Genomic DNA, 13,445 nt, shown 5'->3' with positions numbered 1-13,445 from the left:
TGGTCCTTGCTATGGAGACCATTTTACTTTGGTAGATCTATCTACACTACAATTGAAGAGCTGCTGAATGATAACCCAGCAGTTCTAGTTCTCTTCAGCATATTAGCAGGCTAATTTGTTTTATTATTAACAACTGAATACAGGGTCATGGATTGGACTCTTGTATGTAAAGCAGGTTCATACAGTTGATTTAATTTTGCAATATAATCGTACAGATACCTTGGAAAAATAAAACGAGAAAAGATTTTATTGCAACAAGGAAGAAATTACATGGAAATATTTACTTCCCCAACTCTTGCAAAAAAGATAGCTGACAATAGTAGCTGTTAAAGACTTCGTCAATTTACTGTGGAAACCCCTCCCATCTGATTTCTTTTCTCTTAAAATGTGGTTTGTAAGGTGACTTGGATGATGAGGTGAGGGACATGATACCGAGATCATTGTAGAATTTGTTAACCATCTCTCCCTTCAAATCAAGTAACCATAAAAAGAAAAACTGAATTTGCTCTTAAATTTGAGAAATATATTTTGGCATTTTAAAAAATTAAGCTGCAGCCAGAAGAAGAAACCTTGTGCTAGAAACAGAGCTTCAGAGGATAGTACCCATCAGTGGTGTTTGCCTCAGCTGGGGCTATAAAGGCATGCTTGTGTATGTAGCTTTCCTGTAGTTTTTATCTCTGTCATTTATTCTTCTGCATTGCAGATTCTTTTTTTTTTTTTTTTTTAAGGGGTTGTTAAGAGCTACATAAAATCAAGGACAAATTGAGTACTGCATGATTCATCCCTATATCCTGTGTCTATGTGAAGAGGCAGCAGTAATTGCTGATAAGAAGTCTAGGGTTTTGCCTAAAATACCATTTGATGTGTGTGTCTGCAGAATTTTATGGTATTTTATTACTGCTTTTTCCAACCAAGGTGACCATTCAACAGTCTCTAATGGGACAGGATGTTGCTGAGCCTTCCTGGGAGGAGTTGAGGGGTTACTTACCTGCACTCAGGTATTAAAATTATCATTATTAAAAGAATGTTGGTCATACAGGCTTTAATTTTGGTGTAGGGTGCCTCTAGAACAGAGCTGTGGAGACTCTTCTAGGGAGTAGTGTAGCCTTTCTTCCTCTCAGAGGTAGGTATATGGCAAGTAGGAATATGATGATGTCAGTATAAGAAATCTTCAGCTCTCTTTTTGCAGGTGCCTTCAGTGAGAAGAAATCCAGTAAAATCAAACCTTGAAAGGACAGGGTATTTCTCTAAAATTAGTTTTGCATGCTAATAAAGGTCAGAAAATGGCACTTATGGCTAAAGTGACATATTTGTTTTTTAACAGTCCTTCACATTCATATGGCTTAACTGAAAATGGTGGCAGATATTCCCAAAATCCCAGTACTCATTTACAAAATAATTATTTGAATACAAAGTGGTAAGTCAAATATTTCAAACATGAAATCTGAAAATACAGCATAAAGATGGCACGGAAGTCTGTCAACAGTCCTCTGAAAGCTTTATGTCTGCAGATGTTGAAAATATTTTTTAATGTAGTGCTCCCAGATTTCAGGATTTCATGTCTCAAGATTTCTGAGGAAAGATTTCATCCCATATAAAAACCACAAGTATAGTACCTGAAATGAGAGATTACAGAAAGGACTTTTATTTAAATGCATTTGAGAAGGACACAGTACTGGCATGGAAAACAAACACTGTGTTCAAGTATTTGAGTCTCTACCACAATACAGCAGTACCTTTTGCAAAGGAAGCTTCAACAGCCATGCAAGTGCTCCCTGTGAGATAATAATCTTGTTTTTCCTAGTGCAGTTCATGCTTTGATCTGTGTGAGCCAAGCCAAAGGCAGAGAGTCTGTCTGGGTGAATCCAACACGGGCACCTTCCTGTTCCTGGTCAGGGCTGCTTTCTTTGTGGCTGGATGTACAAATGACTGAACCAGCAGCTTGACCTCCATCCCTCACCTGAGATTGTTGGCTATGCCTATTTTGATAACCATATAATTTTTAGGTGCTGCCAAGTGGCTATAGGATAGTGGGTGTTTTTTTGAAGATCATTCTGATTTAGGGTTTATTCTGGAGCTGAAAAAATATTAGTTAGAGATACAATTCTCATAAAGAAACTTCTGTCTCAATTTGGAAGGGACCCATAAGGACCACTGAGTCCAAAGGGAATCCAGATACAGTTTATTTCCTGCAATAAAAAAAATCAATTATTCTTTCAGAGACAAAGAGGATCCTGCTTGAGGGTGTTGCCCACACATAAGCTTGAATTTATGAAACTTCTCAGATCACAAAAAAAGCTTATTTAAAGGGATTCTGTTTAGTCCAGTCTGCCACTCAGTGCAGGACTTTGCCTATGCTGGATGGGTCAGTGAGACTTTCTCTGGCTGAGTTTAAAAAACCTCCGTGCTGGAGACTGTAGCATTTCTTCAGGAAATTAATTTCAGTGTTGCTGCACCCTTCCTCCTGAATGTTTTCCTGGAGTCTAAGCTGAACTTCCCATGCCCCAGTTTGTGGCCTTGATGTTACTTGTTGCCAAAAAGAATTGTTAATCTCTGTTGCCCTTGTAACTACTCTTGGAATGATGCTTGACTGTGCTTAAAACATGCTTTCATCTTATTTTTGCAGCCTAAACCAGTCTGGTTCCCTCAGCCTTCCCTCTTAGATCAGGTACTCTAGGTCCTTCATTGTCTCTGTGGTCCTCCACTGCCTGGATCCTGTTTTTTGACACATTGCTCTTGAACTTGGGGACTCCAAACCACCCATGTTCCAGATGTCACCTCATAGGCATTGAGTAGAAGGAGGCAATAATCACACCAGCATACTCTGCATGGTATTGGCCACCAGCCAGGTGTCAGCCCATTGATTGTGACAGTTTGAGGTCAGTGGTTTAGCCAATCTTTATTCCATCTAACAGACTTTTTGTGTGAACCCACTTTGAACCAAGAACGCTGTGGGAGGTGGTTCAAAAACCTTACTGAGGTGCAGGTACACTGCATCCCTGCTCCTTTGTCATTCCCACTGCATTCATCACAGAAGGCCACCAAGCTGGTCAAGCATGGATTGCCCTCACCAAGTCTGTGCTGGCTGTTCCTGTGTTTATCTTTGTGCTGTCTGCATGGTTGGAAATGGATTCCAAGACTAAATACTCCACCATCTTCCCACTGGCTGAAGTGATACCAACTAGCTTGTAGTTCCTGGCTTCCCTCTCCTCCTTCTTAAAAGCAGACATAGTATTAGCACATTTCCCATTGGCAGGAACCTCCTCCAACTGCTGTAACTTCTCTTAAATTAAGGACAATTCCAACACTGGCCAACTGTACCTTCATTTCTAGGTGAATCCCACTAGAGTCAATGCATTCACAATCACGTATGTTGTTCCCATTTATTGTTCTCTATTTATTGCTTCCTTTCCAAAACCTTACTGATTTACACAGAGGTTTGGGAGCAAATTTTGCTTGGGAAGACTAAGTGGTACCTCAGCCTTTTCCATGCCATCCCTCACTAGGTTGTCTCTTCCATCCACTGAGGGACTTGCATTTTCTCTGGACTATTTTTGTGATTAGTATATTTGTTACTCTGCATGTCCTTTCTCTTAGTTCCAGTTGGGCACTTCCTGGCTTTGTTTCCAAGTGCCTGTGCAAAGCTCTTATACTCCTCCTTTGCTGCCTTTCCCAGTTTCAACTTCTTCCATGTTCTCTTTTGTTGAAAGAAAGCTCTTTGTCTAGCCAGCAGGGAAAAGCTTTTTGTACAAATTCCCAGTCTAACACTATGTGACAGATTCCTTCTGCACATCTAAATCTATTACTGAGCTCTCATGAGCTTTTTCTAAAAATCACCTTACCCCATTTATAGCAGTTTCCAAGGGAATTGCTACTGACTTAGCAATTCCCTAAATAAGCAGAATTTAGTTTTGAAGTCCAAAGTCTGGACAGCTCTGCTATTTATCTTCCCAGTTTTCCTCTGTACCCTGAACTCTTGTGAGGACTATAACCTAAGTGGCCACATTCAGGACCCATAAGAATGGGTCCTACCACTCTGTAGGCAGGTCAAGTTCAGCATTCCCACTCACTGGCCCTTCAGGATTTGAATTACACATAATTACTGAGTTTCTAGGAACTTCATGGATTACATCCACTCATTGCATAAGAGTATTTTGCTCTGTCAGACGGAGCTGAAAACCCCTATAAGGACCAGAGTCTGGGAACAGGAGTAGTTTTCCAGTTGTTTGTTGAAAACCACCCTTGCTTTCAAGTCCCTGAGATACAGAACACTTGACTAGATGCAGATTTGGAATTCTTGTTTCTTTGCTTAAGTGTTCTGAACTTGCTGGCAGCCTCAGAATAGCCTCTCCTCTGAGAAGAAAGGTCAAAGTCTCACCTGTTGCCTTCTCCCTTGCTTACCCTCCTCCATTTACATCTACTGCTAAGTGACTGTTGTGGCACTTATTTTCTAAAGAACAGTATTAGTCTTTCTAGTAAAACTGATCTAAAGAAGGGGGCCTTCCTTCTGGTTTTATAGTGTTAGAAATGTAGCAGGAGGCTAGGCCAGGCTGGATGGCTTTGAGCATCTTGGTCCAGTGGAAGGTGTCCCTGCCCCTAGCAGGGGAGTTGGAACTGGATGGTCTTTAACATCCCTCACTCTACAATACAATTCTATGATATGCTAAGCTGGCACCTATCCAGGAAAGAGCATTTCATTTTATCAACCTCATGATTATCTTTTCACCAACTCTTCCATTCATAGCTGCCATCTCCCTGGTACTGAAAGAGCAGCATTAGCTCAGTGCCCATCATTACTGATGGTATAATCATGCCTGGACAACTAACATGAATTCCTTTGGCAATAAAACAGAAACCATCTTTGTTCCACTGGTACTTACTGAGTCTGTCTTCACAGTGCAGAACTTAGGCCTGCCTGTGCTAAGTTATAAACACTTGCTGGCATCTATGTTTATTGCAGGAATCCAGAGTTTAATGCTGCTGAAGAATCACCTTCACCAGAACATCAGTGAAACCATTTTGAAAAATGAGTAATTAACTACAGTTTCAAGATTAAATTCCTGAAAGACCATGAACCACCAGTAGAGTTGTTCATCCTAAAAAAAAGCTCCATTTCATCCTTGTCTTGTGAAAGTGATAATCAGTCTTCCTTTTCTTCCAAGTGTCCTTTCTAAGAACATTATTTATCATGTGCTTCAGCCAGATCAGGATTCAGTTGTATTCTGAATGCTGTCCATATCCTTGCCCTTATGGATTTTTGCCACAGCCATAAATGAGAATATATTGCTCTTTCCACTGGCAATTTTAAGTTAGTCCAAGGTACTACTGTGAGGTAGTTATTACAGCAAAACACAAAAAAACCCTTCTGAAAGTATTTCCCAAAGTAAGAACAAAGTAATTTAACCATCTGAGAGGCTGATGCTGGAAGAAGTAAGACATCAGATTAGCATAACATTGTGACTCTGCCAGTTTCTAGAAGTCTGAAACAGCATTTCTGCTGACAAATGGATTCTGAAAGTAATTTTTGCAATTGAATTTAAAATGTCCCTTCCCTCATCGTCTACTTTCATGATTCTGTTTAGACGTTTTCTACAAGAATTTGTCATCATAACAGGTCATTTTCCTAGATGCCTCATTATTTTGTCCAATCGTGAAAGCAAAAATTCTATTATTTTCTTATTTTCAAAAAGTGTCAGAAAAAATTCACTTCATGTTAAAATTTGTAGATCTGCACTCCTGTATTCATCAATTCAGTTTTCAAATACAGCAATCTTCTCTATACTTGTACCTCAGACACTATATTTGTTTTGAACTCTTGATTTATAAGGTCTCTTAAATGTATCCATGAAACATCCTTATTCTGTAATGAAATATTTTTATCACCAATAGATTACTCAGTCCTTCAGGTGATCCACAGACCTGAAATCTGTCACTAAATGTTGGCTACAGTTGTGACACTGTGCAAGAAGTGACGTGTCCTGAGTATTCACTTTTTAAAACTGCTCAGTCTGGAGGAGTTCCTTTCCTTCATAAATCAAGAGACAACATTCAATGTATTTTGTATGTATATTCTAGATGTTAACTAATGACAAACCACTATTTATGAACTTTCCTAGAAAGGTAACATTGCTCCCTAACCACATTTTAAGTTCCTCAAGTCATGGGTCCATTTCAGTTAACAACTGTTGATTTTCTTACGTCAAAAATCACCTGGAGGTTTGCTGCAAAGCTGTTCTGCAGGACACATCTTGGCATGCAAGCAGGACATGGGGTTTCAGAATGCCTCCTGTTTCTTTAAATCACTTGCCAAAAGATTAAATCTCATATACTTACAACCTGGGAAATCTTTAAATAGTTATGAGGTTGAAATCAGTTAATGAAAGCTAAAGCTGAGAAGTATTATGTGGTCTGTCAGGACCCGAGCAATGCCGATCAGCTTTGCCTATGACATTTCATTCATTCCTCACTGAACAGCTATCAAGCTTACTCTATTGTTCAGTCATCCTGTTTAGAGATCTAATTCAACAAGATTGTATTTAAGTGAATTTTAGTTAGGTTTAAACTTCCATCTTTGTTTTTGGCTGACAGAGAGTCAAGGCAAGTAGAACACACACAGACATGAACTCAAGAAAAGGAAGTTTTTGGTCATAACAGGATCCCTTCCAGTGTTTCCTGTGTATATTTTACATCCTGCTCTGCCTTCATCACTCTTGTACCTTCTAATAGGATTAACAGTCATGAAAGAATTTGGGATTAGCAGACAGCTGCTTTATATATCCTAAGCAGAAAGCTCAAGATTTGTAGGGACCAACTGTAAACAAACAACAGCATGAAGTATCACATGGACCATTTTCATCTGCACAAAGCTAGAAGTCAAAATCAATAGCTTCCAAATTAAAACCAGAATTTAAGTTAGGAAAAACCTAATTGCTAACACTTCTTATTCTTAAACTAAGAGCAGACCGTGTCCAACAGTGACCAGGGAAAAAACACAGAATGAAAACTGCAAAGCTTGGACACTATGGAGATAAAATATTTGATATCAAAAAAAGTGGTAATTGAGAAAGCATATTTAAAGCACTTGTCCCAATACCTGTGGGTCGTTTTTTTTCTAAAATTTATCATCCCCATGTTTTTGTAAACTGTCACAAAACAAGACAGACGCTGTGTGGTAACCAGTATGGTTCTCTTCTTGAAGTTATTCAGGCTGATACTTACTTTCAGGGAAGGACCATATGATCTTTAAAGGACCTTCCCAATCCAAATAATTCTATAATTCACTAAACAGTGCTGCAGGTACTCTATACAGAGCATTAAAAAATGGTAAAAATACACAGCCTGCATTTGCAAAATGAAACCATGATTCTGAATTATTTCAACACATACATAATAATTTACTATTTTCTGGATTTATTTAATGCAAAAGTCAAACACTCTCAAATAAAGAGCACTTATTTCTTGATTTATGAACCATGTACTAAATAACACTTTCTCAAACACGTAAAGTATTAAGAACTTACCTAAGCATGGTGCTAGCCAATATACTAGTGAGTAACTCAAAAATTTGTCATAGAAACAATCTGCATGTAATGAAAATGCCAGTGCTGGGTTAAATATTGCTCCTGTGAGATTTCCACCTGCAATAAGATGTAAACAGTATGACATCAAACCATATTTTTAAACACTTACTTTAAATTCAAATGCACAATACTACAAGAAATCTATACCCTGCAATAAAATGAATTAGCAGAAACAGTTTGAACAGGTAAAACTCTTCTGAAGTTATTCAACTGATGACTCAGTAAACAGTTTAACTGTTTTATCAAAGGCTTTAGAACATATGAAGGGTAAGCTATAACTTCCTTTATCTCTTTCTAGCAAATATTCTTTAAAGAGATAGGTCTGGCTAATGCTGAATGTTTCTATTGATAAAACTAGAAGCTATTTCTATATCATGATTTTAGAGGAGACAGAAATTACATAAGCCATTACATTATAGCCTTGTGTCACATGAAACATATGCAAGGTAAAAGAAAAAACTTTCAAGTAATGTTCTTGCTAAGCTGACCTCTATACTTTCTTATAAGAATACTAATATTATTATATCAATATACAGAATGTTAGGCTTTTCACATGGTATACAAACTGTGGAAAAACTCTATGTTGTTCAAAGAAAACAGAAGCAAGTGCCACTCCACTGTCTTGTAGAAGGAAGCCAAGCATCTTTCCTTACCTCTGATTTCAGATGTAAATGAAGTTGCCTAAACATTTTCTAAATAACAAGATCCAAACATGTTACACTGGGGAGTAAACTGTAATTACACTGCAGATGAACCTGGAGCTAAGTGTGTTAAATTCTGACATGTGTTGTTCCTCTCATTGCAATGCTGCAGAAAAAGCATTACTCATTGCTAAATTACCTGTATTCCTGTACTGTTAGCTACTAACCACCCCTACCTGTTTTATCTATTAACTTATTACCACAAACTATTCCATAATTGCATCTGTATAATTCCTCACAGTTTACTCTTGACTCCTCCCCAAATAAGCTTGTATGAGCTTTGAACTTACCCTTTGTACAAATACCCTGCTGCTGTAATCCTCATTTGCTATGACTGTGCAATCATTTATCCAAAGTTTCAGTAAGGTCTTTGTCACTCTTCTTCTGTATTTCTCTTTCCATATTCTCCTTATTATTTCTTTCACTATTATTACAGTTAAGGAAAATTTTAATCTTTGTTTGCCTACTCAGTTTACTGGGGTTTTGCACTTGTTCTCAGGAACAAGTCAGATTTACTGTGCAGTCTGTTTTCCTGCACACTGACATATTAGCAATGTCCACGGTTGCCAGGAAGCCCAGCTACAATAATTTACTTTGCTTTAATCTGTTTATGACTCCACTGCTTCTGCTGTTATATCCATAAATGTACAATTGATAGCACAACTTCACTCTCAGGATGCAGTTGATAAATATTAAGCATTAGACAGAGTTTTAACTGCTGTATTTCTTCAATATTCATTACTAATAACTACTGGAATATCAACCATAGGCCGGGGCACCACTATAACCTTACTTAAAATTATTCATTTAGCACCTCAGTCTGTGTAACAGAAAAGACAAATTGTTTTATGGCAGAAAAGGTGTAATCTCTTTGATGGGGTGTGCATAAAAACTTTAAAAGGGGAAGTAATGCCCCACAGTGCATGAGAAAGTATTTTTATGTTTTTGCCTTTATTAAAGGCCAAAATTGGGAAGAAATTCAGAATTAAAAATATGTATGTCGTTTGTACCTTGATATGTTAGGTTCAGAAAAATCTAACCAATTTCATATGATTCTGACCTAACTGTAATGCTGCCTGTAAATGAAAAAGCCCTCAAAAGGTGTATTTTTTAACACCTAAATAAGTACTTTCCCAAGAGAATTATACAAAAATATTCTTTGCCATTTGTATATGGTCTGCATTCTTAGCTAATGAATCATTTTTAAGGGTAATATGTAAAGACATAATGTTCTTTTTTGGTCTTTATTTAGTAAAAAACAGAGTGAAGAAGTATTGGAGCTTCTGTGTACAGTATGTACTACTATAAAAATTTGGTTTGTGTAGGATTAAATGTAAAAAAAACTATATAAATCTTTAAATATGAAAAAGGATAACAAAAATTAAAGTAACAGCTTGTAATTTTGAAAATCCTGTATAACCTGATGTTATTTGTTGGAGTCAGGTGCGTGGCAGATCTATAAACAGTAAACTAAGAGGTGCAGAAGATTTCCTGAGAATGATCCAGACCAGCTAAATGATGCATCTGTCTGTCTTCTCAGCCTGCAGATGAGAACCCACTGTGCTGGAGGCCACTGTTTGTGACACCTGATTTGTAAGTGACTCTCCCTACTGCGTGTGAGCAGCAGAGGTGGGACAGACACGGCTGGGGCTGTGCCATGGCACCCACAGGATATATGGGATATGTGCATGTATATGTGCAGCAGGCATTGTCCAGGGCCACTTACCAGGCTCCTCATTACCGCCCCAGCCACGACAGCATCTCAATACCTGTATATTTTTATAGTAGACAAGCAGATTGTAGTTTTAAAGAAATGCAAAGAAAAATGTCCAGGTGGCACAGGGTGTTGTGCACGCGGTGCAAAAGAGGCCTGAGGTTTCCTAGAATACGTGCAGATCGATGGCACCAGAGAGTCCCAACAAGCACAAGTTTATGGCACAGAAGGGCACTTGGTACACTCAGCCTTCACGTGGCACACTTGGCCTTCTCCTGCTAGGAAAGATAGGAACCTGGCCAATGACACTGGGAGTGAATTCTTTGTATGAATTAGCTAAAACAAAGGCAGTGTGACACGTATTATTTTATATGACTGTTTGCTAAGCAGAAGAATGCTAGGGATCAGGAATCCAGATTGCTATGCTTGTAGAAGAGGGAGGAGGATATTTGGCTACACTTCCACCAAGCAACTCAGAAATATATTAAATGTCCTCAAATGCACTGACACCCTGCTTCTGCTTTTAGAAAGTAGTTCAAATTGCTAAGTTAATTTTCAAAATTCCCCAACGACTTTCATCTTTTAGGTATTAGCTAATCTCAGCTAAAGCTAATGAGTAAAGATTTTTACATTTACTACATCTAAAAATGTGACTGTACACTGTTCTGGATGCTATTATGTTAAATAGCATTAATACAGCTAAGCCTTTAGGACAAGGCTTCAACAGCATCCTGGATGTTTGCAGGTAAGAGAAGTGATCTCCCTCTCTCAAAAGAGATTTGGTGATTCCCTAGATGACTTTTTCTGTGGTGGGGGCAGCAGCAACAGCAAGAGTTCTGTAATCATCTCTTTCACTTCCCCAAGCTACACAATCTCCTTGCCAGTAGGAAAAGGACTCCCAGCAGGGCAGTGCTCAAGTGACCTAACAAGTCTTGTCACTACAGCGGGGACAAGAGGGAACATCAACAGTCAGAAGAAAGAAGTTCAGACTGACTCCCCTCACTTCTCCCTTCCCATTGGTCCAGAGGGGATGCACAGGTGACAGCATCCCAGCTCTGGGAAGCACGAGGTGACAATCAGGTAGGAAAGGCTACCTGTATGGACCCACATGGCATTACAGACAAGGGAGGCTCTAATAAAACAGGCACCTATTTTTTCCCTCTTTTTTTGAATTTGGTCTCATAAGGTATTACTTCTGTGTGCATTCCACAAATAACCATTCCCACTTATGATTTAATGAAGTAGTTAAATAAACTGCACTGATATGAATTATGCATTATTTAAATGCAGAGCTTCCATATTACCTACCAGTCTGTACCCTGGTGTTGCACAATCAGCACTTTCTCCCGATGCAGCCAGCGGTGCTCTCCCAATGTCACTTAGTAATCAGAGCACATAGTACGAAATCTCTCACACAGTATAAATAGTTGGATTATGAAACAATCCTTCACTGAGATATTTTAACACTTAACCATATGTACTTGCAGACCTGACATCACTCTAACTGCATAACTCATTTCATTCTTAACCCCATACCTGCCCGGAATGCAACCAGGCAAACTTTATATAAACACCAAATGAACTTTGCATACGTAGGACGACACAAAAAGAAATCACCAAGGAAAGTGTAATTTAAGAAAAAGCATTTTGCATCTTAACACTTCTAAGAAAACAGTAAGAACCCCTTCCTTACAACTTTATTGCGGGAACAGAAGAAGAGAAAGTAAAAAGACTAACCTGCATATACGAGCATGGTGATGAGAAGAGCAATTAAATGGACTCTGTATTTGGGATTAACGCTTTCGGCTTGCAGGACGGCCAGCTGGAAAACGACAGAAAAGAGCAGTTCTATGCAGAACGCCTGCATCTCTGTAGTCTGCATGGGGCTGCTGCAGCCCTGTGAGAGTGCTCCAAGATGTGGCTCTGCCATCTCCAGACTCCAGATAAAGTGCATGAACACTCTGGCGAGCACCGCAGCCACGAACTGAGCGGCGATCTTGAGTCCCCCCATCCTGAGCGAGGTCCCGCCGCCCCACATGGGCTGCAGGGTCCCGCAGGGATTGCATGTGCTGCCGGCGAGGCTCAGGCCGTGCAGGACGGTGAAGCCGTAGGTGAGGGTGAGGGCCGTGTGCGGCTTCGGCTCCACGTTGCCGAGCAGGCTGAGCTCGTTCGTGCAGGCGCAAATCTGGAAGGTGCTGAACATCTCCACAAGGAAAGCGAAGAGGAGCGGGCGGGAGCGCAGCCGGCGCCGGGCCAGCCTCCGGCACAGCCCCACGGTCACCACGACGCCGGACATCAGCAGCAGGGAGCTCCCGACCCCACCGACAGCCATGCCGGAGCTTCACAGGCCCGAGGGCTCGCCGAAGGTCCAGCCCCACCACCTGCGGGGAGAAAGAAAGCAGGAGAGGGAGGGAAAATGCCCCCGCTTTTCCCTTGGAGGTAGGAACCAGCTTCTGCTGGCACCTGCCAGGAACCTGACTCACCCTCCGCTCGGCGGAGCAAAGGGCAGGGGTGAGGGCAGGGGGATCCCGCTTCCTGCCAGGGCACGGCTTAGGGCAGGGAAGCTCTCTCCCGGCTGTCGAACAGCAGGGGAGGGGGGCGGGGGCAAGGGGGCTCTGCTGCCCCCTCAGCCCCTCTGCCGCGGGACGGACCGGGCTCCCCTGTCCCCTCAGCCTGCCGGAGGACAGGGAGCGGAGGGAGGGCCTGGGCTCCCGGCCGCGGGGGAACGGGAGGGGAGCCGATTTTCCCGGCGGGATCGGCGCTGCGGTGTGTCCGCGGTTGCGGAGCGGCTCCAGCCCCAGCGCGGAGCCGGGCACGGGCTCGGCCGCGCCGCCCCCTCCGGCGGGCGCTGCGCAGCGCGCATGCGGGCGGGGCGCGCGGGGCGCTGAGGGAGCGGCCGGGCGGGCAGGGGGAGCTCGGAGGCGATGGCGATGGGGCCGGCACCGGCAGCGGACACGGCCCCGGCTGTCTGCGGGGGTCACATCCCTCGCCCCGCGGTTTCCAGCGAGCTCGTGAGAGAAACACTGGTTATTTATTTGGAGTTGCGCAAGCCTGCGTGCTCGGCGGTGTTCAGCAAAAGGAGCATGCCAACTATCAGAACTTTTTTTACTATTTATACATTGTAGCACACACAGGAATTACAGAATCACAGAAACAACAAGATTAGAAAAAACCTCTAACATGACATGAAGTCCAACCTGTGACCGAACACCACTATGTCAATAAACCATAGCACTGAGTGCCACATCCAGTCTTACCTTAGACACCTCCAGGAACGGTGACTCCACCACCTCCCTGGGCAGCCCATTCCAATGTCTAACTGCCCCTTCTGTGAAGAAATTCTTCCTAATGTCCAGCCTAAACTTCCCTTGACACAGCTAAAGCCTATGCCCTCTCATCCTCTCACTTGTCACAAGAAGAGACTGACGCCTACCTGGCTGCAGTGTTCTT

General features: G+C 41.6%; 2 protein-coding genes across 2 annotated transcripts in view; one reads left to right on the top strand and one right to left on the bottom strand.

Annotated features, from left to right (window-relative positions):
* Positions 1-171: 171 nt before the first annotated feature.
* AQP11 (aquaporin 11) lies at positions 172-12,327 on the bottom strand. The gene is made up of 3 exons (XM_063148705.1): positions 11,733-12,327; positions 7,521-7,637; positions 172-1,616 (listed from the first exon to the last, which is right to left on the bottom strand). The coding sequence occupies exons 1-3, from the start codon at positions 12,325-12,327 to the stop codon at positions 1,564-1,566; spliced, it is 765 nt and encodes a 254-aa protein (XP_063004775.1). The 3' UTR covers positions 172-1,563.
* PAK1 (p21 (RAC1) activated kinase 1) overlaps positions 12,301-13,445 on the top strand; it is a 98,924-nt gene continuing 97,779 nt past the window's right edge. Inside the window, exon 1 of the mRNA XM_063148693.1 lies at positions 12,301-12,434. The gene's annotated coding sequence lies outside the window, so the exon portion shown is untranslated. The remainder of the gene's footprint in view (positions 12,435-13,445) is intronic.

The sequence above is a fragment of the Melospiza melodia genome, chromosome 2 (genome assembly GCF_035770615.1).
Source record: "Melospiza melodia melodia isolate bMelMel2 chromosome 2, bMelMel2.pri, whole genome shotgun sequence".
NCBI lineage: Eukaryota > Metazoa > Chordata > Aves > Passeriformes > Passerellidae > Melospiza > Melospiza melodia.
This window is presented reverse-complemented; position numbering and strand designations above follow the sequence as displayed.